This window comes from Vidua macroura, chromosome 22 (genome assembly GCF_024509145.1).
Source record: "Vidua macroura isolate BioBank_ID:100142 chromosome 22, ASM2450914v1, whole genome shotgun sequence".
NCBI lineage: Eukaryota > Metazoa > Chordata > Aves > Passeriformes > Viduidae > Vidua > Vidua macroura.
The window spans coordinates 1,465,652-1,493,490 of record NC_071592.1 but is presented as its reverse complement, the minus strand read 5'-3'; the positions used below and the strand labels follow the sequence as shown (position 1 = coordinate 1,493,490).

At 51.7% G+C, this 27,839-nt stretch overlaps 1 protein-coding gene and 1 long non-coding RNA gene across 8 annotated transcripts in view; one reads left to right on the top strand and one right to left on the bottom strand.

Annotated features, from left to right (window-relative positions):
* The window catches only part of NCAM1 (neural cell adhesion molecule 1), a 91,590-nt gene extending 64,519 nt beyond the window's left edge, over positions 1 to 27,071 (top strand). For 3 of the 7 annotated variants that reach the window (XM_053996925.1, XM_053996924.1, XM_053996926.1), the window contains 5 exons: positions 10,019 to 10,143; positions 12,091 to 12,271; positions 20,374 to 20,581; positions 21,510 to 21,626; positions 24,370 to 27,071. In XM_053996925.1, coding sequence (XP_053852900.1) covers positions 10,019 to 10,143; positions 12,091 to 12,271; positions 20,374 to 20,581; positions 21,510 to 21,626; positions 24,370 to 24,484 — 746 coding nt within the window. In that variant the 3' untranslated portion in view covers positions 24,485 to 27,071. Of the gene's footprint in view, positions 1 to 10,018; positions 10,144 to 12,090; positions 12,272 to 14,888; positions 18,364 to 20,373; positions 20,582 to 21,509; positions 21,627 to 22,561; positions 23,312 to 24,369 lie in introns of those variants that run through there. The other 4 variants (XM_053996927.1, XM_053996930.1, XM_053996928.1 and 1 more) reach the window with 2 other exon arrangements.
* On the bottom strand, positions 11,686 to 14,638 carry LOC128817988 (uncharacterized). Its single transcript, XR_008440360.1, has 3 exons — positions 13,568 to 14,638; positions 12,432 to 12,670; positions 11,686 to 11,800 (listed from the first exon to the last, which is right to left on the bottom strand). It is a non-coding gene; the product is annotated as an uncharacterized LOC128817988 (long non-coding RNA).
* Positions 27,072 to 27,839: the final 768 nt, after the last annotated feature.

Here is a 27,839-nt window from a genome sequence, read left to right as displayed (position 1 = left end):
AGGAAGGGGAAGGATGGATGGACAGATGGACAGGCAGGGCTGCAAATTGCAGCAGTTAGGGAGCCACTGGGGGGCATTTCCAGAACATTTGTGCAGTCTGGGATTGTTTGGATCCTGTTAATCCCAGGAGCAACAATAATAAAAGAAAGATTTGAGGGTGGTGGTGGTCAGGGCTAGAGCCCAGGCTGAGGACTGGGGCCCTTCTGAACTGGAGATAAAGAACCCCAGGGAGAGCAGGGCTGGGATCCCCAGCAGTGCTGCAGGGAAAGGGGGAAATCCCGTGGAGAAGAGAGGAAAAAGAGCTCGAACAGCTGTGGCAGCAGCAGACCTGTGTGCCCAGCCCCATGGCCAGCACCTGGGGACAGGTAGGTGGCTTTGCAGAACATTCCAGCACTTCTGGACTGGAGTCTTCTGCCTTTTTTTTTTTTATTATTTTCATGTGGCAACGGGCTGTCAGTCACTCTGTGCTCCCCAGCTGCAGGGTAGGTTGCAGTTCTTCCTCCTTTAACTCATTTTTCATTCGCAGTTCCATCCTGCTCTTGCAGCCTTTGCAGCTGGGATCATCCTGGGCGCTGTCCCCAGTTCTCTCTGCTCCTTCCCAGAGCCCATCTGGGGCCCTGGCTGAGGAAATGGCACCACAGAAATGCCTTTTTGCCATCTCTGCTGGAATTCCAATCACCTCTTTGTGGGCAGAGTCACAAGCAGGAGGATTTTTTGTCCCCTCAAGTGCGATTTGAAGGTCACAGAGACATTTCAGGAATTTTACAGCTCAGATTAACCAAAGCCACTTGTTTTCCTTGCCCAGTTATTTAAAGTTTCTGTCTGAATGTAAAACCTGACACAATTTTTAATGCCTGCTGGGATAAGTCTGAAGTAATTTTGTTTTATTTAATTTCCCTCAATAAGAAAAAGAAGTTTCTGTCTATTTGAGAGGCCCTCTCCATGAGGTAATTAGTGATAATTATGGATTATAGTGGCACAGAGGAGAATTCTGGAGGTTGGGAGAGTGTCTGAGTTGACCTGGGTTTGTATTTTCATTTTAACCATTTGCTGCTTTTCTTCATTTCCTTTTTCTTACAAGCCTGAAGCCAAACAAAGTCCTGGGGAAGAGGGGGAGGGTTTGAACCCAAAAGTGTTCAAAGAGAGCGTGTGTGGGGCTGGTACCAAAATACCTCCGTGTACAAACCAGCACTGAAATCACCCCCACGCCCCCCACCTCCTCATTTCCCGGCTTTTGGCAGCATTTTCCAGCCATCCCCTGCCTTTGCTCACCTGGTTTCTCTTTCTTCAGCCAGTGCTGCTGCCCCCAGCTCCCGTTTAGCAGACAGTGAGTATGGCAGGAGGGCTCTGCTCCCTCCTGGCTGCTCTGCATGATCCCCTCAGCGAGTGTGCTGCATTTCTGACACCCCTGCACGTTCTCCTGCTTCCCTGGAGTGGTTCCCCCGCCCCAGATCTCTCTCCCTGGAGCTGCTCTGCAGCTTCCCAAGGTCTGATTTACCCTGCTCATGTCCCTGCCTCTTGGAGGCACAGCAGTGAGAATTCCTTTGGCTTGGAAGGTTTTGTGGGGACTAACAGAGAAATCCCTCCCAGCCTCTGTCCCTCCTGCTGGGTTCTTCCCAGGACTTTTGGAGCAAAGACATTCCTTGTCCTTCTGCCCTGGAAGTCCTGGTGTCAGTGCTGGCCCAGTCTGTGCTCTGGGCAGTGCAGGCTTCTCTCCAAACTCATCTCTTTCCCGAAGTGTTCACATTTTTAGGGTTCTTAGCCCTGGTTTCCTCCTCTCTCTGTGTTCCTGGGTGTCCTGCAGGGAGGTGGGAACAAGCAGGGGCTCAGATCTCCTCAGGAGCTGCCCTTAGAGGCCTCCCAAATGTTCCATTAATGGGCAGGGTGGGGCCAAAAGGGGGCAAAAATGGGGATTTGGAGCTTCAGAACTCTTGGGGATTGGCAAAGCCTCAGGGCAGGAGGGCCCTGGGGCTCCAGGACCCCCCTCCCTGCAGCAGGGCTTGGCAGGGCAGGATTCCTGCAGCCTGCGTGGGTGACACAGCCCTGCCACCGCGGCTGCCTGCCCCCCTCAGTCCCCTCCTCTTAAAGCTGCTCTGTTTCCCTGCTGTCAGCCGTGGTTCCCTGACCGTGCCCTGTGCATCCTTCTGTTTCCATAGCAACCCCCCCTCCCGCTGCATCCCCCAGCCCCGCGGCACCGGGTGAGTACCTGGGGCTGCTGCCCCTGCCTGGGGTGTGCTGGAGCCCGGGGATGGCCGGGCTCTGGGGCAGCCTGGGCTCTGTGGTGCCAGCAGAGAGCTGGGTGAGCATGTTCAGATCCCAGCACGCTGCACTCTTCCCCCTCTTCCCCCTGAAGAATGGGAATGAGAGGTTTAGAAAAAGCACAGAGAGGGAGAGAAGGAGAAAGAGGAATGCTTTCCTTTCGCCCTCCCCGTTTTTGTGTTAAAGCTGCCTTTGCAAAAGGGATGTGCATTAAATGATTTCCTTGCTGCCCTGCCTTGCTCTGTTTGCTTTGAATATAGGGAGATACAGTTGATATTAAAAGTAGGGGTATTGGATGCTGGAAGAAGATGCAAATGAGGAGGTAAAATACCCTGCAGGAGAGATCCCAGAGCCCTGCTTGCCTTAAAAGACACCTCAGGCTTCCAGAAAATTCCAGATCTGAGGTGGGGACTGGATTCAGACTCCCTTGGCTGGGTGGTCAGGGGAGAAGAAAAACACTGAGTGAAGATGTGGTTTACCTGGTGCATGTGTGTGTTTTGAATAACTAATGATCCCTGCCAAGCCAAATGCTCTTCTTGTGACTTGCAATAATAAGAAGTGTGTGTGTGGAATGTGAGGTGACTGAAGGATTTACCTGAGGGGGCTGAGAAGTGGTTTTCTGAATGGAAAACACTCAGAGCATGAAGTGTGGGATGATCTTGGGGGTTGGGATGGAGGGAGAGGAGAGTGTGGCCAGTCAAATGAATTTATAATTAATTATAATGAATGCATTTATGACTGGCACGTTTCATGGTCTTACAGGTGCCTTTAAATGTCCTTTACCTGCCAGTGGCCACCAGCAGCGTGCTCCTTGTGCAGTAATTTTTATTTCCAAAGTGCCAAACCCCAATCCCTGATGCACTCAGGGGCTGAAGAGACCTTTTCACTCCTGTCAGCCTTGGAGGATGGGCTGGAGAGGACGAAGGGCAGGCTCTGCTACTCATCCTTTATTCATCAGCTGGCTGTTCCTGTGTGGGCTTGACACAGCTCCCCTTGGAGGGAAAACGTTGGGTTCACGTTTTACAGAACAGTTTGTTCTTAAAAAAAAACAATCTTTACCCAGAAAAGCTCCTAAGAGCTAATTAATGATAAACATTTTCCACAGTTTTGTTGGCGTGGGGACTGTGTGTTGAGGAGGAGGAGGAGGAGGAGGAGGAGGAGGAGGAGGAGGAGGAGGAGGGGGAAAGTTTCCCTTCTGCCCTGCACTGGGGTTCAGGCTGTGAGCAGGAGCAGAGCTGTTATTTGTGTGTACACTGCCTTTCTGCAAGCACTGCCCACATTGGTATGCTGGGCTGTGCTGCAGCCTGTGAAAATGAGAAATTCAGCAGCAGAGAAAGGGCAGTGGCACGGGGCAGATGCTCCTCTAGCTGTGCATCATTTAATTACTGCTGCTGCTGGGAGTGATCTGTGCTCTCTCCTGGCCTCCCCTCGGGGGCTCAGTGAATGAAACCAGCAGCAATTAGGGAATGAGAGCTGCCCCCTGGCACCACGGAGGCAGGCACAGAAAGCTGATGAGGCTGCAGGGCTCTCTCCACTTTTGGGCTTTTTGGCTGTGGGCTCGGTGGGCTCAGTGGCACCTGGGAGATGGCTGTAGGCATGGAGGAGGTTTAGGAATGTCTCTCCTCGGATTTAACCCTCTGAGGTCGCTCCAGGAAATAGTTCTGTACCAGTTTTGACGTTTTTCTTGCAGCTCTCTCAGCTCTGGGACCTGTTTTGCCTTGCAGTGGTTGAGCTCACTTGAACAAGGGGATTTTTTTTCAGGTTGGAGGGGGCTTGGAGCAACCTGCTCTAGTGGAAAGTGACCCTGCCTAGGACTGGAGAATCTTTAAGGTTCCTTCCAACCCAAACCATTTTATTCTATTTATGCTGCTAGCTCTGCCCTTGATCTGCTCCTCTCATGAGGACAGGCCGCCTCTCTTGCCTGGTTTGAAATCTCAGGTTATATTGAGTTTACTGCAGTTTGGGAGAGGTTTCTGCCTGACCAGAAGACAGGGATCTTCCTTCCAGGCAACCTCAGAGCAACTCTTAAACCTCCCTCCTTCACAGTGCCCAGAGTTCTGTGAGCTTGTGTTTAACGAGAATGGATTGAGAGCTTGGCTGTAACAAATGGATTTTACATTCTGTGCCATCAGTTTTTTCCCCAGTAATGGTTTGTCCTTAATCTTGTCAGAGACAAGCACCCAAAAGATTAAGGGTTTAATTCTCTATACATCAAATTAACAGGGAACTACCAGAGCACCGTGGAGTAGCCTCATTAGGATGAGACAGAGGCACAAGTGAGAAATGCGAGTTTTGGAGTGATTTGGGAAGGGAATTTGGACTCAGCGCCGTGCTCTGGGCTGGCAGCTGATCTTCCCTCATTCCCTGCCACTGTCCCTGCACTGCCTCATCTCTCCCAGCAGCTGCTGCCTTCCCTGGGCCCCGTTGGTGAGGGATTCCTGTCCTGGCTGGCAGAGCCCCCCTGGCCCATCCAGCCCCTCGGTGCCGCTGCCGAGCCCGTCCAGCTGCAGCTCCTGATGGACAAGCCCCTGGGCCGTGCTCCCCTCAGCAGCGTTTTCTCTCCTGCAGTTGCTGTTGAGGGGCACGTTTGTGCTGCAGAGGGAGCACACAGCAGTGTGGGGTGCCACGGTTTGTCCTCCTTTTGGGCTGGTTGTGACCCTTGCACCCCCGCTGCCTTGCAATAACAATATTCCCTTTTTCTTCCCAGCAGTTTTGTGGATTCCTCCAGCAGTCCTGGCACACACTACAATGATTTTTGTCCCTTTTGTTCTTTGTATGACTAAGCAGTGACGCAGCTGTGCCTAACACAAGGCCATAACTCAGTGCTTGCTGTGATTTAATATTCTTATTTTCCAGGCGGTTTTACTGTCCCCCATCCCAGTGTTTCTGATATATGCTGGCTAATTTAATTTTGCTCCTATTTTTATTTACTCTGTAATTCTGTTGTTGATTTTTTTCCCTTGCCCATTGTTTACATCAGTTTTTTAATTTTTTTGTATTTTCCATGTGACCTCCTCCACTTTCCTTTCAACCAAACTCATGTGCGTGCGTATCATGTGAATTTGTCATGTGGCTTGCATGGTGCTGATGATGTCGTCCTCGCTGGTGAACAGAAGGTAAAATACTTTGTTCTGATTGGTTGCCTAGATTTTTGGGGTGAGGATTCCCCTCCGGGATCTCCAAATTCCAAAAAATAAAAATCCCACCGAGCCTTTTTGGAGGAGTTGCTCGTCACTGTCTGCATGGGAAGAACTCGACTTCAGTCCTCTGCGTTGAGCTGGAAAAAATTTGGAGGGAAAACAGGAAAAAAAAAAAACCAAAAAAAATCACCTGGCTCAGTCATTTGCTTCTTCATTCTCAGAGTCCAGCAAGGAACTGTCCTAGGAAGGTGCTAAAAAACCTCTGGAATGAACACCAAAATCCTTTTGCCTGTCTGTGGTACCAAGCACAGACTGGAATTTGATGGGAAATCAGGGCTCACATTCTGGGAGCACCCTCTCTCCTGTTGCTTTAGCAGCATTTTGACCCTATAAAATACACATTTATATTGGGATATGTGCACACAGCCACACTGTACATGTTTAGTAGCCTTCCAAAATAATCCTGAATTCTCTGAGATCTGATTATTTGGCGTATGTCACAATTTGATTTAAGAAATCATTTCCTCTTTATTGTGAGTAGAACTTAAGCATAGCTGGAATGAGCGCTGTGTTATGAAATACCCTCTCTATAAAATGCTGTTTTAAATCCTCTCTCTGTACAAAACTCTGCCTATAAATCCTGTGAAATAGCACACACAGAGTCCGTGGTGGGAGCCAGACCTCACACAGCTCTCACCAGAGGTGCTGTGGAGTTTCTCCTGCCTCGTTCCTCCCAGCGAGTCCCTGGGGGCCTGGCAAGGCTTTCACTTTCCACAGGAGCTGCTGATCCCCAGCAAACCAAGAGGCAAATGATTGAGCCAGGCGCTTCCTGGAGATGGAGGCAGCTGCAGCAGAGCGTGGGGTGGTGCAGAGCAGTTCCTGCAGCGCTGGCCTTCCCACATTTGCTCTGAGCACAGCCTCGGCGGGGGGAGGGAGGGGAGCTCCTGCTCTTCTGCTGCCCCGGCCAAAGGAGGAGTTGTGAGAACCAGGGAGGAATTGGCTTTTTACAATCCAGGACTTCTGGAATCACCTTTTGGTCTGGGACCACCCCCAGGAAAGGATTTAGGCTGGGGTTTGCCAGGAAAACAGAACTAACACCAGTAACCTTCCCACATGACTGCATGCACAGAAGAGCCCTGTCCTGCTCTCTTCCCTCTCTGCTGGACTCCCAGCAGGATGGGAGACGTGCCTGTCTCGTTTCTGCACGTTCTGGTCTTGTTCCTTATTTCTGCTGCTGGTGTTTGCTCCCCTCGTGTGCACCCCGACCCCCAGCCTGTTCTTTCTCTGTGTTTTTGCCTCTCCTGGAGGCTCTCCCTGGTGTCTGTTCCCAGTCCTGGTTCCGTGGTGCTCAGAGATTGCAGAAATCAGCCCTTTCCTCGTTCCTCTGCTGCAGAATTCTCCAGGTTTGCTCTCTGAGCACAGGGAGGATGCAGGACCTTTCCTTGCTGCCAGCTGGGCAAGGATTTAACCTCAGTGATCTTTCATTTTCTCCTTTCTCCCCACCTCAAGTTGCACCCACTCCCGGTGCTCGTGGCACCCTCTGAAAAACACAATAAAACCAAAAATTTCTGCAATCCAGCAGACCAGTGTTAGGGCAAGGAAGCCCTGAATAGAAACCAAAGGGTTGAGAGGATACCAGGAAACATTTCCTGCTTCCCTGCAGCAGCAGATGATCAGTGTGCTGATGGCTTAGCAGGGAGTGGGTGAAAATTCAATTGGAAATGCAACGGCTCAGAGCACTGCCCTCAGCTCCCCTGCCACCAGCAGCTCTGGGAAGCCCTCCAGGCTTTGGGAGCCTGGAGAAAAGTCCTCATTTCCTTGCTCAGACTCCCCCTGGGTTCGTGTGGAGCCCAGGGGAGGGATGGCTGAGCTGCCCCTGGCAGGGGCACTGCAGGCCTGGGCTGTCCTGAGTCCCAGCACAGCAAAGGCTGCTCCTCTCACAGCTGAAGACCTGTCTGGGGCCTTTCCTCCTTGGCTGAGTGTCCTGGGGGGAGTTGGAGCATCAGCCTCAACCCCTCAGCATCGTCACTGGGAGCACGAGGTCCTGCATCCTCCTGCCCAGGGAGGGCTGGAATCAGATCTTTGGTGATCAAAGAGAGGAAAGCTGGGCTCTGTGGAGCTGCTGGCTCTCACCCAGCCAAGCAGCAGCAGCAGCAGCACGTGGGGTCCCTCAAGGATTCCCGTGTTGCAAGGCTGGGGAGGGCTCTGAGGAGGGAGGGACAGGCTGGTTTCTGCCCTGCATTGGCAGGAGCTGCCCTGGCATGGAGCACCCCCGTGATGCTGTTCTGCTTTGCAGCCCCCGTGCATGTCTGAGCATGAGTCCTCCTCTGAGCTCCTGCTGACCACCTTCTCTCTCCAGCTACTCACATTTTCACTCATTGTAGGGTTGCTGATTCTGCTGGACTAAACTTTTCCCACTAAACTTCTTCCTCCTCTGTTTGACACACTAACCCAGTTTTCATTTTACAGCCCTGTGTCTGGATTGCATCCAGCTGCTTGAGATAAATGAAATAAATATGTATTTCTGGAGGGAAAACGATGCCTTACCAGGGCTTGCACTGCTCCACCTGTTGGTTTTCAGCACTTAGGAGTGTTCTTTTCTTTGAAGAGAAATGTTTCTCAAAGCTGAAATGAATTTAAACTGTTGGGGGAGGAAGGAGTGGATCAGGAGCTAGAAATTAGATAATTCAAAGTGAAGAAAAGGAAGAAAAGTTTCAGCAGAGCAGATAATTAATCATGGGAATGGCTGTGTGTAAAGTACAGCAGCATCTCTGACATTTGAAATCAAGAATAAGCATATTTTCAAAGGATATTCCTATTAGTCTCAGTGCTCAATCACTGGGAAAAAAATGCAGGCTGTGTTAGATGAAAGGTCAGATTCTGTAAGTGCAGTGTTCCCTCAGCACTTGAGGGTCTCTGTGCTCATCACTGATGGTCTCTGAGACTGGGGGAGTGGGGAAGGACCCAGGAGATGCTGCTCTCCTTCTGTCCCTCTGCCACAAACACTGAGAATTCAGCCCAGCTGCTCGGGCAGGGCTCAGCCAGAGCAGAGCCAGGGCTGCCCCTGCTGCTCCCGGGACCTGCCTGGGGCTCAGGGTGACAGCACCAGGCTTTTGCTTCTGGGACTTCCTGGTGATTAACCAGGACAATTAGTGCAGAGTAGCTCCTGCCAGGCAGCTCCACAGTCAAAAGCAGGGGCTTTGTGGTGGTGTTTGTCTTTTGGGATTGAGGAAGAAATGTCATTGCTGGTTTAACTGATATGTTCAATGTGCCCAGGCGAGGATGGGCTTTCCCTGTTTATCCGTGCCTTAAACCACACCTGTGTCACCTTCTCATGTTCAGTGAGCACTGAGAAAGCTGGCCCAGGGTGGAATGCACATCTGGCACGTCCAGGGGGTGTGGGAGCCTTGCAGTGGGGATAAAGGCAGAGGAAAGGATTTGGAAAAGCAAAACATAACCTGGAAAAAAGGAGTGGTTTCTGTTTGCATCCGTCAGAGGAGTTGCTGTGTGGTTAAACACAAATGTGTGTGTCCCACACTCCTGGAGTGTGATTGCTTCCCTTCTTGGAACAGTGCAAGAGCATGGAATTCATCTGAAATCACGGTTTCAGCCCAGGTCTTGCAGTTTTCCATTGGTGTTTCACCAAAAAATTTCCTTTGAAAGGGAGGAGGGAGGGGAAAGGGCTTCAGATTCCTTCTGAAGATGAACTTTTGAAGGAGGCTGGGAGATGAACCTTCCTGTGGCCTCTCAGGAGTGCCTGTGCTGTCCACGAGGAGCTGGACACAAATCCAGGGGTGCAAATCTGCAGTCAGACCTTCTGTATTTGGCTTTTTTAGCAGAGGTGCAGGGTGGGACTGGGATCCTGCCGTGGCATGGATGGAGGAATTGAGGAGCTGGGTGGGAAAAGCAGTTTGGGAGCTGTGGGTTGCAGGGGTGGGGTTGGAAATCAGTGTGGCCTGCAGGAGGAAGGGACATTTCCATTTCCTGCTGGTGGCAGGGCTGCAGTCTGGGAAATGAAAGCCTTTTTCTCCTGAAAATGGGTGTTGCAGAAAAGTGAAGGGCTTTCTCTGAATTTCTCTCCAGTATGCCCTGGAGTTCCACCAGTGCAGGCTGAGTGGGGGGATGTGCTCTGGGCTTCTGTTCAGGTGTTTTCACATTCATTTATGTGCTCCAGCAACCCTAAAACCCCTAAACAAGTTCAGGGTGTGGACCTGGGTGTGTCTGAGAGGCACAAGGTCCTTTTCAGTGGTGCTCTGTGCATGCCATCCCACAGGAGCAGCCAGAGCCCTTCCTGATGTTTGCCAGGTGTTCCACAGCAGTTCCTACAAGGAATTGCTCATTGCCTTGGGATTTTCTTGGGGGAGAGGGGATCTCTTTCACTCTGACTCCCTTCCAGCACACGCAAAAATGGAAATTTGGTGTTTCAAATGCAAGAAATACTCGGGTGTGGCAAATATTTAGCTCAGACACACGGTGTCCTCTGCGTCTGGGTCAGCTCATGCCCTGAGCTGAGGACAATGAAGTATTCTTCTGATTTTTTTATGAGCACTTTTTCCTTGATAATGCCTTTTTTTTTTTTTTTCCCCCCACAAATAACCCTGAATGCCCCGTTGTTGCAGGGGAACCCAGCGCCCCCAAGCTGGAAGGTCACATAGGAGAAGATGGCAACTCCATCAAAGTGAACGTCATCAAGCAGGACGACGGGGGCTCCCCGATCAGGCACTACCTGATCAAGTACAAAGCTGTAAGTGTGGCTCAGCCCGGGCTGCTCGGCCTCCCTGGGCTCTGGGAGGGGCTGGGCTGAGGAGAGAGATCTCTGTCACTCAGGTGGTTGAAATGTGACGTGCTGAGATGTGAAGGAGCACTTTTGCAGGGGCAGAACTTGTGGCTTTTGCCCTCTGGAAATGGTGTAGCGCTGGGGCAGCACGAGAGGAGGGATTCCTTCTCAGGAAGCAGGGTTCTGGGCAGGAGAGAGGCTGCTTTGGCATCTCACCCTCTCCACCCAGCAGCATGTGATGGTTCCAGTGAATCCCAGAACAGCTGGGGTTGGAGGGAGCTCTGGATTTCACCCAATCACAGGGACACATCCAGGTGGCTTTGGGATGTCTCCAGAGAGGGAAACCTTCCGTGGGTGCCTGTCCCAGAGCTCTGCCACCCTCCATGGGAAGGAATTCTTCCTCATACTGGGGTGGAACTTGCTGTGTTTTAGTTGGTGGCCTGTGACATCCACCAGAGCCTGGCCCCATCCTGTGACACCCTTTGGGGGTGTCTGTGTGGGGTGACAGCGCTGCTGAGCCCGTGGGGTGCCCCTGACCCTGTCCCCTGTGATGCCTTGAGAGGCTGCAGAGGCTGGCCAGAGCTAAAGGAATAAAGCAGGGGTTTGTTAAAAGGCTTTTAAAGGACACACCTCGGGCTGTACAAGAGCCCAGCTGTGGCTCCACCCAAGGTCACGAGTTTTGACGCTTTTATAAGTTCTGGTCCATTTCCATATTGGGTTAATTGTCCAATTCCAGCTCCAGGTGCTGCAGTCCCATCCTCCCAGTTTGCTCCCCTCCATTCCCTGCTGTTTGCACTTTTGGGGCTGAAGCTGCAGCGATGTCCTTGGTTCTGGGGCTGGAGAAGGATTGTTCTGTGTGCCTGAGCTGTGAGGAGAGCTGCTGACACTTGATATGAAGTGAACTCGCCCCTCCACATCCCTGTCTGCAGACAGACAGACAGCAGGACAGAGCTCTCCTTTGCTTTTAGTTGGTTTTTAGCTAACTAAAAGTTAGCTGAAGTTTAACTAAAACCTAGCTGAAGTTCTGAGGCAGAGGAGTTCTCTGGACTGTGGTTTTTCTTTATCTTTAGAGCTGTTAAACCCACTCCAGGCTGAACACCCAGACAGCACTGGCAGCTCTCACCTGCAGCCCGCCAGGCCAGGCCTGGGCTGCAGCATTCCCATTCCAGAGTGATGCAGTAAGGGTCTGGAAAACACCAAAGCCCAACCTTAAAGCATCACCTGGGTGGCAGCAGCTCTCTGGCCACAGAGAGAAACACAACTTTCCCCAGGCATCGTGCTGGGGAAAGGCTGTGAGGAGATCAGAGAAAAGAATGAAAAACCATTCCTACCTTAACTTGCTGCACCTGGTATTGTGAACACGCAGAATGTGTTAGAGAGATTTCTTTACCAAAGAGTAGTTTTTTAATTAGCCAATTAGTGACGGTGTTTGAATTAGAGGATGTTGTATAGGACATGAGAAAGCACCACGTGAGCCACTGCTATTGTAAAGGTAAAAAAAAAGGCAAGTTTATTTTCTGACTCCAGGATTTATAGTTTTCCAAAGGTGCCAGTGGATTGGAGGGTGAGCGTGCCACCTCTCCAACGACACTGGCCCAACCACCAGTCCATCACTTCTCTGCCTCTATGAAGGAATGCAAAACAATAAGTTATTTACAGAAAGTGTATGAGAAAGTTTGCTAAAAGAAGGCTTTAGAAAATCTTAAAAAATCAGGGCGACAAGAGGACCAGTTAAATCTGCCTGAATCGTGGAATTGTACCCAAGGTGCGTCCTTTGAAAGCCTTCTAATAAATTCCCTTTTACAGACAAGTGGGATTCCCCTTGTGTATAAAAGCAGAGTAAAGGCAGATTGCTCAGCCCTCCGTGAGCCAGTGCTGCGCTGCCCTGACAGCATCCCCTGTGCCCTCCTGCAGAAGCACTCCTCGGAGTGGAAGCCCGAGATCCGGCTGCCGTCGGGCAGTGACCACGTGATGCTGAAGTCCCTGGACTGGAACGCCGACTACGAGGTGTACGTGGTGGCCGAGAACCAGCAGGGCAAGTCCAAGCCTGCCCACTACGCCTTCCGCACCTCAGCCCAGCCCACCGTCATCCCAGGTACTGCTGCTCTGCCCCCCTCCCCGGGCTCTGCTGCCCATTAATGCCCCGGAGCTGCCCTAATGTGCCCCAGTAACCCCCAGAGCTCGCTTGCTTGAAGCCCATCCTCTCGTGGTTGGTTGCCCCATCCGAAGCTGAGGGGTTGTGGCTGCGTGCGTACCTTGTGGCAGGTATGTGGGAGCGCTCCCTGTGGCAAACCCCTGCCTGGCTGTTCCCAGGGGATGCTGGCTCCTTGTGTGGGGTAGGAAAAGCTTTCTGAGAGCAGAAGGTGGAATTCCCCTTTTAGACCCCAGCAGGCCCTCCAGCTCTGCAGGGGGATGCTTTTCACAAGGCAGGTCTCCCAAATCTCCTTCCTGCCTGCTTGTCCATCTCTGGAGGAGTAAAGGCATCAGGAGTTTGCTGGCAGTCGGATGAGAAGGCAGTGAAAATCTCTCTCTGAGCATTTTTCAATTCAAATCACCAAATGACAGTAATTTTCAAACAGCAACGATTCAGTGTTGAGGAGGAGATTAGGAAAAAATAACTCAAAGGATAACTTCAGGATGCTGCTGGAAGCTCTTAAGACAGACTGTACTTATTAGTGTGCTCATAAAGTGAGGGATAAGGACAGCTACTGCAAAAGCCAAGCAGAACTCCCAGCTGGGAAACTGCAGCTGAGCAGTTTGTGGCAATCTGTTGAAAGGACAGTTAGGATTTCATTTCTACATGTGGACATTCAAAAAAAGGAGAGGGGAAACCCACACAAAGCAACCAGAACCTGAGGATGGGATGGCTGGAGTAGCTGTAAACTGAAGCTGTGCTGGTTAAAGACAGGGATGCTGAGTCAAGGCCTCCCTGCACAGGCAGGGTTGGTGCTGCCAGCCCGTCCTGAAGGATTTCATTGTGTCTCGTGTTTTCTCTTGAAAGCAGAGAGTTCCCTTCAGTCTTTCCCCGAGAATTCAGTCCCTGCCCTGCTCCCCTGAGCCCATTCCCTGGCTGGAGGGAGCAGCTCAGACCTTGTGGGAATGCTGCAGTCCCCCTTGGCTGAGGCAGGTCTCGTTGTTGAGCACAGAAATGGGTGAAAAAGTGGGAAAAGTGGGACTGGCAGTGAGGAGGAGGGAGATGGGCCAAAGGAGAGCCTGGGGGTGCTTGAAAAGGCGTAGTTTTGGGTGGAAGGACCCTCAGTAACTCATTAAACATCTCACTCTGTGGTTCTCATTCTCAACAGCTCTAACCCTTGCTCCCCCTCTGATCCCTTTAAATCCATGTAACATGAGCAGGAACCCTTTAAAAAACAGGGACAAGCCAGTTTGTTACCAGGGGTGAAACTTCTCTGGCCTCTCTGAAGTTATTCCTTGCTTAGCTTGGTGTGAAGCCCAGGAGGAGCCGGGATCTGAGGCTGCCACTCAAACGTTGCACGTGGAAAAGCAGTTTTTGGGCGTGCAGGGTTGCCCCAGGAGCTGGAATTCAGGTGGTCCTCAGAACGTGCTGTGTCCTTGTGCAGTGCCACGGCTACTGCTGCCTTTGGGACTCTCTGTGACAAGGCTTTTGCTGGCTTTGTGACTCTTCCTCCCGGGTTTTTGTCATTTTGGCCTCCCAAGGCGTTCCCTGGTGCCCAGACTGAAAGAGGAGAATATTCCCAGGGCCAGGTTGGTTTTTCCTCTGCCGTGCAGCCCCACAGGTTTTATTGCCAAACTGCAGCAGGGAAGAGGCTCTGTGTGTTCCTTTCCTTTCCTTTCCTTGTTGTCCCCGTGGCATTTCTGTGCTTTGATCTCAGAATGAGCTGTGCAGGAGTCACAGGCAGTGCTGTAGCAGGAATTGTGCTGTGCCTGACAGCAAATGCAGGAAAATGTGCATTTATTGTGTGGAGCCCTTTGTTCCCCTCACCTGTGCAGAGTCCTGAGTGGCTGGAAGGATAAGGGTGTTATTTTCAGTAATAATAACAACAACAATAATAATAACAATCATCACACTGGCATTGGAGTGGCTGCCAAGCAGCTGGGAGGCTGAACGGCAAAGTCAGAGGATGCTCCTTCAGGATAATGTGGATTTTTTTATCCAGGCTTTGGGGAAGGGTTTGGACAGGCAGGTGGATTCTCTGCTGCACCAAAGCTTTTCTTGTCTTCCTTTTTTCCCTGTTGGAGGCAGCGTTGTGCTCTCAGACTCCATCTCCCCGTGTCTCGCTGAGCCCCTTCTGTCCCATCATTTTAATCTCATTTGCTTGCAAACCCCACCCCCCTGCCTTGGACCCTGCTCTGCAGCTTTGGGCTTTGCTGAGCTTCTGCCCCTTTTGTGGTGAATGTGCTGCTCCTTGAACCCTGAGCCACTTTAATTTACGAGATTAAGTAAACCTTTGATTCTTATGTTTTCTGTATTTATGACCTAATTTTTTTTATCTATTTTTCTCTCTCTTTCTCTCTCTCTCTCTCTCTCTCCCCCTCTTTTTCTTTCTTTTTTTTTCTTCCTCTCTTCCTTTCTTTCCCTCCCCTCTCCCTTTTCCCCCAATTCCTTTCCTATGTCTGTCATCCATGGTCACCTTGGATCTCACGGGGAACATCCACGCTTGCCACATGCACCAAATTTGTTTTTAAAACAACCATATTCCCCCCTCCTGGGAACCATTGTCTGGCACCTGCAGCGACCTTGGGAAGTCCATCAACGTCGTCCTCCTTTGTCTCATTGCTTCTTTCTGCAGTGACTCTGCTTTTGCTCTGTTAGAAACTTTCAAAAAAAAAAAAAAAAGAGTCAAATAAAGCAATATTTGCTTGGGAAGGCCTGGGTTGCCACCAAGGTGTGAAAGGAGATAACTTTGCTTCAGAGGACTGTGTCAGTTCAGAGGAAAAAAAAAAAAAAAGAAAGAAACAAACACAGAACACTTAAAAAAATGTTTAATTTGAAAGAGTCAGTATTTTGTAACAAGGAAAAAAGGTTTAAGCCAAGATTTTTCTCTTTAACTTTTTTTTTTTTTGTTGTAATGAATTTGCCCTTTTAAATGGATGTAAAGAAAGATTTTTTTTTTGTGTTGTTTGCTTGCTGTTTTCATCAAAGGAAGGTGCAATGTTGAAAGCCTTTAAGATCCTGCTTTTTACTGATTTCTCTGCACATCTGGTGCTGATCTTGTGCAGAAGGAGGCCCCATCCACAAACCCAAGCCCACAGACTGTAAAAAGAAAGAGAAGATTTGTCAGAGACCATCCTGCTGATTGCCCAGATGTCTCTGGGGGCTTTTGCATGTGGATTCAAATGTCTGGAAGGTTTTCCTGCCGTGCTGCTCTGACCATAAACATCTGCTGGGATCACACTGGGGGCACTGCTGCTTTTCCTTCTTCTCCTCCTTGTCCCTCCCTGGCGTGCAGATTGCTCCTGGCCCACGGTGGAGCTGGGCACAGCCCATGGACACACACATTGCCAGGGCTTCTCTAACCCCCTGGATTTCCACTGCTGTGTTGGCACACAGCTCCCTCTCCTTGCTCTTCTAACAGGAAATCTTAGCTTGGCTCGAGTCAGCAGAGCAGCAGAGTTGTTGTTGCTGATCTTTAATAATCCTCCTGGTTAACGGAGCGTGTGACAGGATTCATCCATGGGCTGAACTGCTGGGTGTCAAATCTTGGGTATCAAATCCTGGGAACTGCCTTGAACAAAATTCACGTGATTTTTTGCATTGCTTCTTTGAAAAACAAAAAAAAAAAAAACAACAGAACTCCCCACCCAAAAAAAAAAACCAAACAAAAACCCCACCAAAAAAACCCGACACAACAACCTCAATGAATTTTTTGTGATAGGAAATCCACTGGGATAGGAAATCCATCCCCCCTGATGCTCTCCTAAAATCAAGGTTCTCTCCCTTGAATTGTCTGTCCAGAATGTCTCAAACCCTCTCAGCTGGGTGGGGTTCATCTTCCTGACAGGATTCTCCCAGGGACAAACAAAATCCTGCCCTCACTCGTGTCTGACTCTGCCTTTCCTGCTCTGCTGTGCTGGTTCAGACCTCGTTCTTTAGGAGCTGGGAACTTTTCTGTCTGGGTTGTGAATGCAAACTTGGGGCAGATGTCACACACAAAAGCCTGTGGGTTTCTTTTTTTTTTTTTTTTTTTAACAGAACCCCCTCATTTCCAGTGTTGTAGAGTGTAGACACTTTGTTAGAGCTTTGGAGTTTGCTGAAGTGCAGCAAAATAATCCTGATACTAAAAAACGGTGTGACTTCCCCTCTTAACTGGATTAATTGAGCTCATTGTAGATCCGGGATCAGCTTTTTGTGGGTTTCCCCTTATCCACAGAGGGAGGTCCCTGCCTGAGGCTGAGATGTTTCTCACCAAAACCACAATTATTGAAATGATCTCTGTAACTTTGCGTGCTTGGTGTGGAGAGAGAGCAGCACCTGTGGGGAGGGGGTTCTGTCCCAGGAGAGGGGCTGAGGCCAGGGGAGGATTCTCTGTGTCCCTGGCAAGCAGCTGGGACATCCTTCATGTGGCTGAAATGAATCCCAAACTCCACAGCCATCAGGAGCCCAGCCAGCATGGAACAATGGCAGAAAGAGCTTCTTCCTTTCTCTTGGTTAAAATAAGGAGCATGACTGGGGCTTTTAGCACTAATTTGTGCAGGTTTGTAACACAGAGCTGCAGAGATTTGTATCAGAGATCTGTCAGGCCCTTGAGGCCTCATGTTCAGGGTCTCAGGCCTTGATGTGAGTAAAATTACATTTAAATAGAGTTTTTAGAAAAGCCAGCTCAGAGAAGAGGCAGAGATTCAGGTCTGGAAGCAGAAGATGCTCAACCACTGGGATTTTCATGGCACAGGCACCTGCAGCTCCTGTGTGTGTGTGTGAAGGGCTGCAGAGCCTTGCAGCATTCCCACAGTTTGTTGAAGTCTCTCCATTCCCAGAGCTGTTTCTCAGAGCATTGTTTGGCTCTTTTCATGGGCAGGAAGGTTTGGGAATGTCCTGCTCCACCAGGAGCAGCTGCAGGTGTCTGCACCTCCGAGGTTCTGGGGGATGAAAAGAAGGTTTTATCTAAAAGGTTTTAAAACCAGCTTCTCCTGACTCTTGGAGCTGCTGGGGTGGGGTGGCAGTAAGGGCAGGGGTGTGATTTACTCCAGGAAAGAGGATTTTGGTGTCACTCTGTGTTCAGCCTGGAGAGGAGAAGCTTTGGGGTGACCTAAGTGCCCCTTGCAGGAGCTGGCAGGAAAAGGGGAGAGGGATTATTGCCAAGGGATGGGGGAATGGCTTCAAACTGCCAGAGGGCAGGGTTAGGTGGGATCTTGAGAAGGAATTCTTCCTTGTGAAGGTGGGGAGGGGCTGGGCTGGGAATCCCAGAGCAGCTGTGGCTGCCCCTGGGTTCCTGGCAGTGCCCAAGGCCAGGCTGGATGGAGCTTGGAGCAGCCTGGGGCAGTGGAAGGTGTCCCTGGACATGGCAGGGGTGTGGGGTGGATGGGATTGAAGGTCCCTTCCACCCCAGACCGTTCTGGGGTTTCACCATCCCCTGACATTCCCAGGGAAGCAGCAGAGCCTGAAGGAACAGAGCTCTGAGGCCACAATGCCCAGGAATTCAGGGCAGCTCTGGGAAATCCCATTCCCTGCCCCAGGCCAGCTCCCCAGGCTGCTGTGAGCTCACTCCCAGGGGGTGGGACGGGGATCTCTGTCCCTGGCAGAGCTGGGCACGCTGGCAGGGCAGGGTCCTTGTCCCCAGGCTGAGCTGGGCACTGCCTGAGGGAGCAGCCCTGTGAAAGCTCCTGCAAAGGGAGCTCCCACCTGGGAGCAGTTGGCACCCACTGGGAACAGAGAGCTGCTCTGGGGTGCACAGAGTGGATTTTTGTTTGCTTTGGCCCTTCTTTCTTTTGCCAAATCCTGTAGGACCTTTGAAATGCCCCGAGTCCCACCTGCTTCTCTGCATCCTTTTTGTCTCTTTGCCTGTGCCTGGACCTTGTGTAGCTGAGACCCCCCTAGGAGGACACAGCTGAGCTCTCTGACAGGGCAGTTTTTGTTCAGAAATTAAAACTGCTGGGTGGTTTTCCTGTGCACTGTAAAATGAGGGGGATTAGAAAAGCCAGTCTCACAGGAAGCTCATTTTCCATTGGAAAACCTAATTTGTAATTAATAAATTCTTCACTTCTTTAGAATTAAGGACTCCAGAAGTTCTTTAATGGTTTGTGTTTCCTTATTTAACCGGTGGAAATGTTATTCCTCTTAGTCCTGAGAATGGCAAAAGGGGATTAATGGAAGGGTTGGATGTGGATCAGATCAGAAAAAGTCCAACATCAATTTATTACATTTATTTCATACACACAGTGTGAGCAGCTGCTCCACAGCCCATTTATTTATACATTTCTTTTGTACACAGAGTTGTTTTAGGCCCCAGCGAACCCTTTAGGGATGTCTAAATATTAGTTTCATTAAATACAACATAAATCCAGCTACAGGATGGAGGCAGTGGTTCTACAAAGTATTTGGAGATCAATTTAGTTTAATCAGATGGGACAGTCTGTGAAAAGAATAATCTCCACTATGATTCCTGCATTTTGTAGGAGCAGCAAAATTCCTTTACAAGGAAAAAGAAAGGCAGCACCAAGAGCCTCCCAAGTCCAGGGGGCCGTGGAGGATTTTTATATTATGTTTCCTTACTGCCAGTCCCTGGAAGGTTTGGAATATCAATCCATGCCATGAATTAGGATTTATGAAACCACAACTCATGGAAAAGGTTCGGAAGTTCCTGCAAATTGCAGGGCTCCCTTCCCAGCCTAGAAACCCAAATTGCAGGCAATTACCTTGGCCCAGTTTCCTTGTCTGAGGTGTGAAATCTCAGAATAGCACAAGGACAGGGACATTCCTCTGCAGGCCTGCCCTGGTTCCCCCACCTCCATCCTCCTCCTGGGGCACGGGAGCAGGGCAGGGCTGGAGGGGAGGGCAAGGGGCGAGGTCGGTACCTGCCCAGGGCTCTCCCTGGGGCTCTGGGGGGAGCACAGGGGTCTGTGCCTGTCAGAGCAGGAATTTGGGGGGGTGACAGCTCCTGGAAAAGCTGGTGGGGGGAGAGGAGGCAAAGAGCAGCACTCTGGTGTGAGTGGAATTTTCCAGAAGGGGAATATTCCAGCTCTGGAGGGAGGTCTGACCCCTGGGCTCACCCTCAGGAGCTCCTGCCCACAGAGGGGTGGGGATGGGGAGTGTGACACAGCTCCAGGAGCACCTCAGTTATTGAATCATCCACCCAAGGATCCTGAACACACCCAGAGGGGGAAATCCCTGCCCTCCTCACTCCCTGCAGGCACCAGAGGGTGGTGAATGGTGAATTGACCTCCCCGTGCAGCTTGCTGGGCTGTGGGACAACGTTCTGCTCTCCAGGGGCTGGGCTTGTGATCCCAGAGTGACTCGGGTGCCTCACAGAGGCTTTCCTGCACTTGTCCTGCTGCAAGCTGCATTCCTTGATCCGTCTCGGGGTCACAGAATGAAACAACACCTCTCTGCCTCCTGTTTTTAACCAGCCTAATGCATGGCAGAGGCTGTGGCTCTGCCTGGAGCCCTGGGAAGGGTCTTCTCACCTGTCCAGGTGGGGGATCAAGGGGCTCTGCTGGGGGTTCTGCAGAGCACAGAGCTCAAGGCTTTGGGGCTCCAGGGGCTGGGGTGGTGAGAGGCTGGGCAGCCACGAGCAGGTCCTGCAGAGCTGGGTCTCACCTGAGCTCCAGGGAGGGCTTTAACTCAGTTTCACCCCCTCAGGGGCTCACCAGCACTGAGCATGGCCCAGTGATTCGTATCCCACCAGGAAAAACCCTGCTGCAGAGTCTGGCCTTTGCTTCCACTGCTCCTTGGGCCAGGCCTGGGCAGTGCCAGGGCCACGCTGGACCTTCCTCTTGAGGAGGAGGAGGAGGAGGTGGAGGGAAGCAGGAGCCCTGCCCTGTGTGCACAGCAGGGATTCTGCCGTTCCCTTCCCAGGCTTTATCCCAAGAGGGGTGGGGAAAGCCCCATCAGGGCCATCCTTTCAGGCAGATTCTCTGTAGGGTGAAGCACTGGTTGCTGCACAGGGCTGGTACAGTGGGTGGACTTCTAAAAAAGCAACTTAAGTGCGGCCAAATCTGAGCCCTAAAACCCCAAATTTTAACCCGAACGCCTTCTCTTCTTCTCTCCCTTGGTCTCTGAAGCCAGCACTAGCCCTACCTCGGGCCTGGGCACTGCTGCCATCATTGGCATCCTCGTGGTGGTCTTCGTGGCGCTGCTGGTGGCCGTGGATGTCACCTGCTACTTCCTGAACAAGTGCGGGCTGCTCATGTGCATCGCCGTCAACCTGTGCGGCAAATCCGGCCCGGGGGCCAAGGGCAAGGACATGGAGGAGGGCAAGGCGGCCTTCTCGTGAGTACTGCCCCCAGACCCCCCCTCTGTGCCCCACTGCCAGCACAGCAGCTGCCTCAGGGAGGGGGGGCCCTCAGCTCGGTGGGGAGGGGGCTGCCCTTCTGGTGGGGCTTGCAGGAAGGTGGCTTTGGGGTTGTTCCCCTGGGGTTTTTGTCTCGTTCTGTTGGTAGCCATCAAATAGGTGGCTTCAGTGCTGGACATTCCAGTGCTGGACATCTCAGTGCTGGACACCCCAGTGGTGGACACCCCAGTTCTGGACATCCCAGTCACCCCAGTGCTGGACATCCCAGTCACCCCAATGCTAGACATCCCAGTCACCCCAGTGCTGGACATCCCAGTTCTGGATGTCCCAGTCATCCCAGTGCTGGACACCCCAGTGCTGGACACCCCAGTACTTGACATCCCAGTCACCCCAGTGCTGGACACCCCAGTGCTGGACACCCCAGTGCTGGACATCCCAGTCACCCCAGTGCTGGACACCCCAGTGCTGGACACCCCAGTGCTGGACATCCCAGTCACCCCAGTGCTGGACACCCTAGTTACCCCAGTGCTGGACATCCCAGTGCTGGGCACCCCAGTCACCCCAGTGCTGGACACCCCAGTCACCCCAGTGCTGGACACCCCAGTTCTGGATGTCCCAGTCACCCCAGTGCTGGACACCCCAGTGCTGGACATCCCAGTCACCCCAGTGCTGGACATCCCAGTGCTGGGCACCCCAGTCACTCCAGTGCTGGACACCCCAGTTCTGGATGTCCCAGTCACCCCAGTGCTGGACACCCCAGTCACCCCAGAGCTGGGCACCCCCGGAGCTCTGTGCTGGGGCCTGGAAGGAAGGAGGAGCGACGCCGTGCCCGTGTCCCGCTGTGGCCGTGTGCAGGCTGTCCTTGCAGGAGGAGCCATCACTCCCCACGCCGTTCCCTCGTTGCAGGAAGGACGAGTCCAAGGAGCCCATCGTGGAGGTGCGGACGGAGGAGGAGAGGACCCCCAACCACGATGGGGGGAAGCACACGGAGCCCAACGAGACCACCCCGCTGACAGAGCCAGAGTATGTGGCCTTAGGCAGCCCTAGCACAGGGTCACTGCATTGCCCTCAGCTGCCCTAATCCCTCAGGAACACCAGTTAGGGCAGGAAGAGAGGAAGAAAGGTAAAATCTCCACGTGCCAGTGAGGAAGTGCCTCCTCTCGAGCTTCAGTGGTTGCTGTTCCCAGCACTGGAAGGGAAAGGGGAAGGAAGCAGTGTTTCCTGAAAGGCTCTGTCCCGCGTGGAGATCCAGCACTGTCCGGGCTCACTGCAAGGGATCCAGAGCAAAACCAGCCCCAGCTGGCAGCGAGCCCCGTCCCAGCAGTGCTGGCTGAGAGCCTGAACCCGTGGGGAGAGATCCTCCCCAGGAGCTGGGCCCTGGGTGTGGAGTCACAGCAAGGCCGAGCGTTCTGAGAGAGAGCCGAGTCTGCATGGGCGTGTGAGAAAGGAGTTGAGGTGTGAGGGGGGCTGTGCAGGCCTTCAGACAAGGCTGCAGCAGCAGGACAGGACGAGGAGAGGGGCTGGGGACCCCAGGGTCCCGCGCTGGGGCCGTGCTGTGTTGGTGGCAGGTGGCACAGGGCTGCAGGCTCGGGGGGTTGCCTGGAGAGGTCAGGAGCGACAGGCTGGGAGGAGAGCTGTAGGGAGAAGAGTCTGACAGGATCCCATTTGCCTCAGCCCAAACACTCCACGTGGACAAACCATTCCTGCAGGTCACGTCCTCTTGCCTTTTTTCTCTTCCTGATGATCCTCAGCCATCCCAGCCTCGCTCCCTTTGCATGTGTGACCTCTGCACGTCTCTGCTCCTGAGTCCCTCTCCATGTCACGTGTGTGTGCTGTCCTCACTCTCCCTCTCTGCCCCCTCTCCCTGCTGTGGTTTCGGGCCTTCATTGTCTCTCTCTCTCTTTTTCTCTCTCTCTCTCTTTCTCTCTCTCTCTCTTGTCCCCGTGTCCCCCTCGCAGGCACCCCGCCGACACCGCGGCCACCGTGGAGGACATGCTGCCTTCTGTCACCACGGGCACCACTAACTCTGACACTATCACTGAAACCTTTGCCACTGCCCAGAACAGCCCCACCAGCGAGACCACCACGCTGACCTCCAGCATTGCCCCGCCGGCCGCGGCCGCTCCCGACGCCGCGGGCCCCGGCCAGGCCACCCCGGCCAAAGGCGCGGCCGCCGCCTCGGCGTCGTCGCCGCCGCCCTCCTCCACCCCCAAAGTGGCCCCTCTTGTTGATCTCAGCGACACCCCCAGCTCTGCTCCGGCCACCAGTAATTTATCTTCAAGTGTCCTGCCGGGGCAGGCCGTGCTCAGCCCCAGCGCCGCCGCGGCCGACGCCGCCAAAGCCGGGAACAAGCCGGCCGCCCCCAGCCCTGCCAGCCTCACCAGCCCTGCAGCTCCCTCGGAGCCCAAGCAGGAGGTGGCCAAGAGCCCCGAGAAGGAGCCTGTGCAGCCCAGCACAGTGAAGAGCCCAGCAGAGACCCCCAAGAACCCGAGCAACGTGAAGAGCGAGGCTGCCTCGGGCAGCGCCGCCAACCCCTCGCAGAACGAGGACTTTAAAATGGACGAAGGGACCTTCAAGCCACCAGACATTGACCTTGCCAAGGATGTTTTTGCAGCTCTTGGCACTGCTACTCCTCCTGCTGCCAGCGGGGCTGGTGGGCAAGCCCCCGAGCCTGCTGCTGCAGACAGCTCTGCCCCTGCAAAGACCGAGTACGGCCACCTTTACTCTTGTGTTGGTTGTGTGCTGTGTCCCTCGTGCCCTGGTGCTCGTGCTGTGTCCTCTGTTGGGTGTTCTCTTGACTAATCTCGCTGTTCCCTTAGCCCACTAACTCACCTGAGAGCTTGGCCTGGAAGGGGCCAGGAGGAGAGCAGGAGTGGGCTGTGCCAGGGAGGCAGAGGAAAGGAAGCTGGGAATTGATCAGAGATGTGTTGTTCTTCAGGCTCTCGGGCAGCTTTGTCTGTCCTGGGTTATTCTTTCGTAAGCAAGAGCAGAAATAGCCCAGTTTGGTGTAAAGAGCTCTCCTCAGAGTGCTCAATGAGCACAGCCCCCAAATCCCTTCTCCTGCAGGTCAGAGGAGCCTCTGAGGGTCAGGCTGGGCAGCAAGCAGTGCCCTGTGCAGGGGTGACAGCACTGGAACCTCTGGAGTTGTCCCCAAGCTGGCAGGAAGGAGGCAGGGGCAGCCTGAGCCTGGCTGAGAGAGGGGGGAGCACCCTGAGCTGGGCAGGAGAGAGAGAGAGAAGAGCACCAGGGGGCTGGGGGAGGGTCCCAGCTGTGCTGCAGATGTTGGACTCTGGCTGGGCTGGCAGTTGTCACCTCTGGGGGTGGTCACCTCCCTCAGGCTTGTGAAAATGTCTGTGACAGAATTGCTGTCTTCTGTGTTCCCCTTTCTGCAGCAGCCCGGGGATTTCAGGGCTGGCTTCCTGTAGGAACACCAAAAAAATGGGATTGCTGCTAAATTGTCGGGGAGTTGGGGTGCTGGAGCCAAATCCCTCTGCAGCTGTGTGAGGTTTCCTCGCTGCTCCTTTTTGCACCCCTGCAGCTGAGCCCTGAGCCAGGCCAGGGCAGGAAAAGCCCAAAAAAAAAAGTTAATCTAGACCTAAATGAAGCAGGGTGGGGGAGCTGAGCTCGGTTCTTAGTCCTGTGGCAGGAAATGCTGGCTTTGCTCTCCCAAAGAGATCCAGCCCAGCCACTCTTTTCCCCGTGGCTGGCTCAGCCCAGGCTGCCTTTCTGTGCCTCTAAACCGTGTCCTTGTGGTGCTTCTCCCCAGGAAAATGCCAGCAGAGGACAAAGGCGCCGTGCAGGACAGGAAGAGCCCCCCAGCAGAAGTGAAGACGGTGCCCAACGAAGCCACACAAACAAACGAGAACGAGAGCAAAGCATGATCAGCACCGGCAGAGGGGACGGCAGAAACCTTCACCCGAGCATTGAAATCACAACCCACACGCCCATCTCATTCCTCTAGTGTCTGTTGCCTTTTTTTAAAACGGAAAGACAAACAAACAAACCAGAAAAAAATGCATAAATGGGGGGAGGGAGGGAATGTCTCTTTTTTCCTTTTCTTTTTTTTTTTGTTTCCTTTTCCTCTTCTCTTTTTGGTTTTTGTTTTTTTTTTTTTCTCCTTTTTGTTTTGATTTCTGTTTTTTTTTTTTGCTTTCTTTGAGATTTCTAGAAAGGTTCTATTCGTTGTGCACTTGCTTTTAAAAAGTAAAACATGTTAAGAACAGGGTTAAACCCGTCACCAAATCAGGGCTCAGCTGGCCCTGTGTATATTCAAACAGGCAAACATTGCAATGCTGGTTGCAGTGTGGTTGGGAAGCTCAAAATCAAGTAGTCCTAGACACAAAAAAAACAACAAAAAAGACAAAAAAAAAAAAAGAAAAGAGACCCTGTTGTTTCCTTTGTTAGTATAGCAGAGATAACCACTGTGCTGCTGGGCACAGCTGGTGCTTAAAGAACAAAGTCCACAATTTATTTTTATACTTTTCAGTCGAGTTTGAAATATGTAAAGCCTCATAAATAAGTTATCATTTCTGTTCACCTTGTATCTGGTCAGTATGCAAAGTGTCTCGAGCTCTTTGTGACTGAATCCTGCTCGCCACGTTAGACCTTTATTTGGGGTTTATTATTATTATTATCTCTTTTTTTAGGAAGAATGCCAAAATTGCAGCTTTGGGGGATGTATTTCAATTTGCAGTATTCAGACTCTACATTTCTTTTCCAATTTTATGTTCCAAAAAAAATTTTTTTTTTTTTTTTTTTGTTTTGGCCAACTTTGGTTCTTTCCAGTGTTTACAATTGACAGATATTTTTTTAACTTTTGTTGTGTTGAAATGGATGTGTAAAATAGCTGCCTTTTTTTTCTTTTTTTTTTTAATTTTTCTTTTGTTTTTTTTTGGTTTTTCAGTCAATCCAGTCCTGTAGACACTAGGGTAGCAGCATGCTTGCTTTGCAAAGGGAGACATTTTCAACCATGGATGTTTACAGTAGTCGTTTCCCCTTTTCTCTTTTCTTAATTATTGTTATTATTATTATTATTGTTATTATTATTATTATTATTCTTACTGGAGTAAGAAGAAAAGCTGGGGTTCGGTTTGGGGTTTTTTTTGGGGGGTGGGGGTGTTCAAACCACTTATCACCAGTCAAGGGCTTTATCCAGCAATCCCCAAATCTGCTTGGGGTGAGGGAGTTGCTGGAGGAAATCCTTCTGTGCTTAAATTTAGTTTGAAGTCCCTCGCTGGACCTGGGCCTGACTGCATAAGAGAAATATCATCTCTGCTTTTTTAGGACATTCTCCCCTTTCCTTCACGGAACTCTCCCGGAGCTCTGAGGAGCACAAGGGAGGTTGGACAGTGTGGGCTGGTCTGGGCTCAGGTGTGTGACCAAATCAATCCCTCCTGATCATGGCAGAGAATTCCAGTTGCAGAAAATCCCAATTTCAGTAAATTCCAATTTCAGCAAATTCCAGTTTCGGAAAATATTGGTTTCAGTAAACACCAATTTCTGTAAACAACAATTTCAGAAAATTCCAATTCCAGTAAATACCAGTTTCAGAAAATAGCAATTTCAGAAAATTCCAATTTCAGTAAACACCAGTTTCAGAAAATCCCAATTTCAGTAAACACCAGTTTCAGAAAATCCCAATTTCAGTAAATACCAATTTCAATAAATTCCACTTTCAGAAAATCCCCATTTCAGAAAATCCCCATTTCAGAAAACTCCAATTTCAGTAAAACCCAACTTCAGTAAATCCCAATTTCAGTAAATACCATGTCCTCTGACCCTAAAACTAAAGCCCAAAAGCAAAGGTTTTTTCCCCCAGAGGTGCTGGGCAGGTTCCAGAGCCTTCCTGCAGGTCCAGCTCCAGCAGGAGCTCCCGGGGGTCCCTCCGTGGGACCCTCGTGGCCGTGCCCTGCCCTGGTGTGTGCCCTGCAGGACCAGCCCCGCTGGAATTCCGTGCCAGGGGCACCCCGGGCATCCTGCAGAGCTGGGCAAGGGCTGAGGCAGCGCCTGGCAAACTAAATTATGGATCAATGGGATTTGTTATCAGGAATCGTGGAGCTACACTGAGATTTGGGGGTGAAAAGGAGCTTTGAGCAGAAGGAAGGCAGTGGAGTGTAGGGAGAGACCAGCCCATTGTATAGAGATGTTCCTCCTGTTGGGGTTTTGGGTATTATTTCCTTTTTTTTTTTTTTAATTTTAATTTTATTTTATTTTCCCTTTTCTTTTTCTTTTTTTTTTTTTTTTTTTTTTAATTCTACTTTAGATCTGCAAGCTTGTGCACTGTGGGTGCGTGACTATTTTAGTGTGAACCGTGTTTTTTGTCATAGTATTGAAATAATAAAAGCTTCAACATAGTTTGGATGTGGAAGGTGTAGCGCTAGTTCAGATTTGAGAAACAAAAACAAAAATAAATATTCAGGAATTAAAATAATTTAAACAAAAAAAAAAAAAAAAACAGAAAGAGAACAACTCTTACAAAGAGCAGAAGCCTTTAAATGAGAGAAGCGAGCCGAGGTGACTCTGGTGTTCCCAGAAGGAGGAGGGGCTGTGGAGGCTGTGTCCGTGGATTCCTTGGGAATATTCGCTCTGTTCAGTGGCATCACACCATTTCCAGCTGTGAGAAGCAATGCTCTTGTCATTTGCTGAGTGTGGGGTTTCTTGCATTTTGTTTCGCTCAGCTCCTGGGGCGCACGGGGAGGGCGCTGGGGGCGCAGGCTGAGGCTGCCCCGCCCGTCCCGGCAGGATTTTGGGCAGGACGGGGCCTCGCCCCCAAACCCAGCCCCAAACCCACCCGTCACAGCAGTGTCCCTGACCTCTGGGGACCTTGGTCCCGAGGATTCCTTTCTTTTCCCCCAGGAAATGAACGCAGCTGGGCAGCAGTGGTGCCTCCATCCCTTTTTGTGCCGCATTCTGGCTGGTTTTGTCACCCGAGCCCCCAAAGCTGAGCAGCTGGTGGGAAACGTGCCACCATCCCCAAAAACCTGCCCAGGGACCTCCCCCAGCACCTGCCAGGCGGGGACAGGGGGAGCTGCCCCACCTGGATTGGCGTTTCTGTCCCAAAAGGGGACGAGCTCAGAGCCCAGCACCCGGTGACAGTCTGGGGGTGGCACTGCCTGGGCTTTAAGGTCCCTTCAGTCCCAAAGCTCTGGTTTGGGGTGGATGGGCGAGTTCCTTTCAGTGAGCCCTCCCCACACCTGTGCTGGGCTTCCACGGCCCCCAACAGCAAAGAATTCCAGA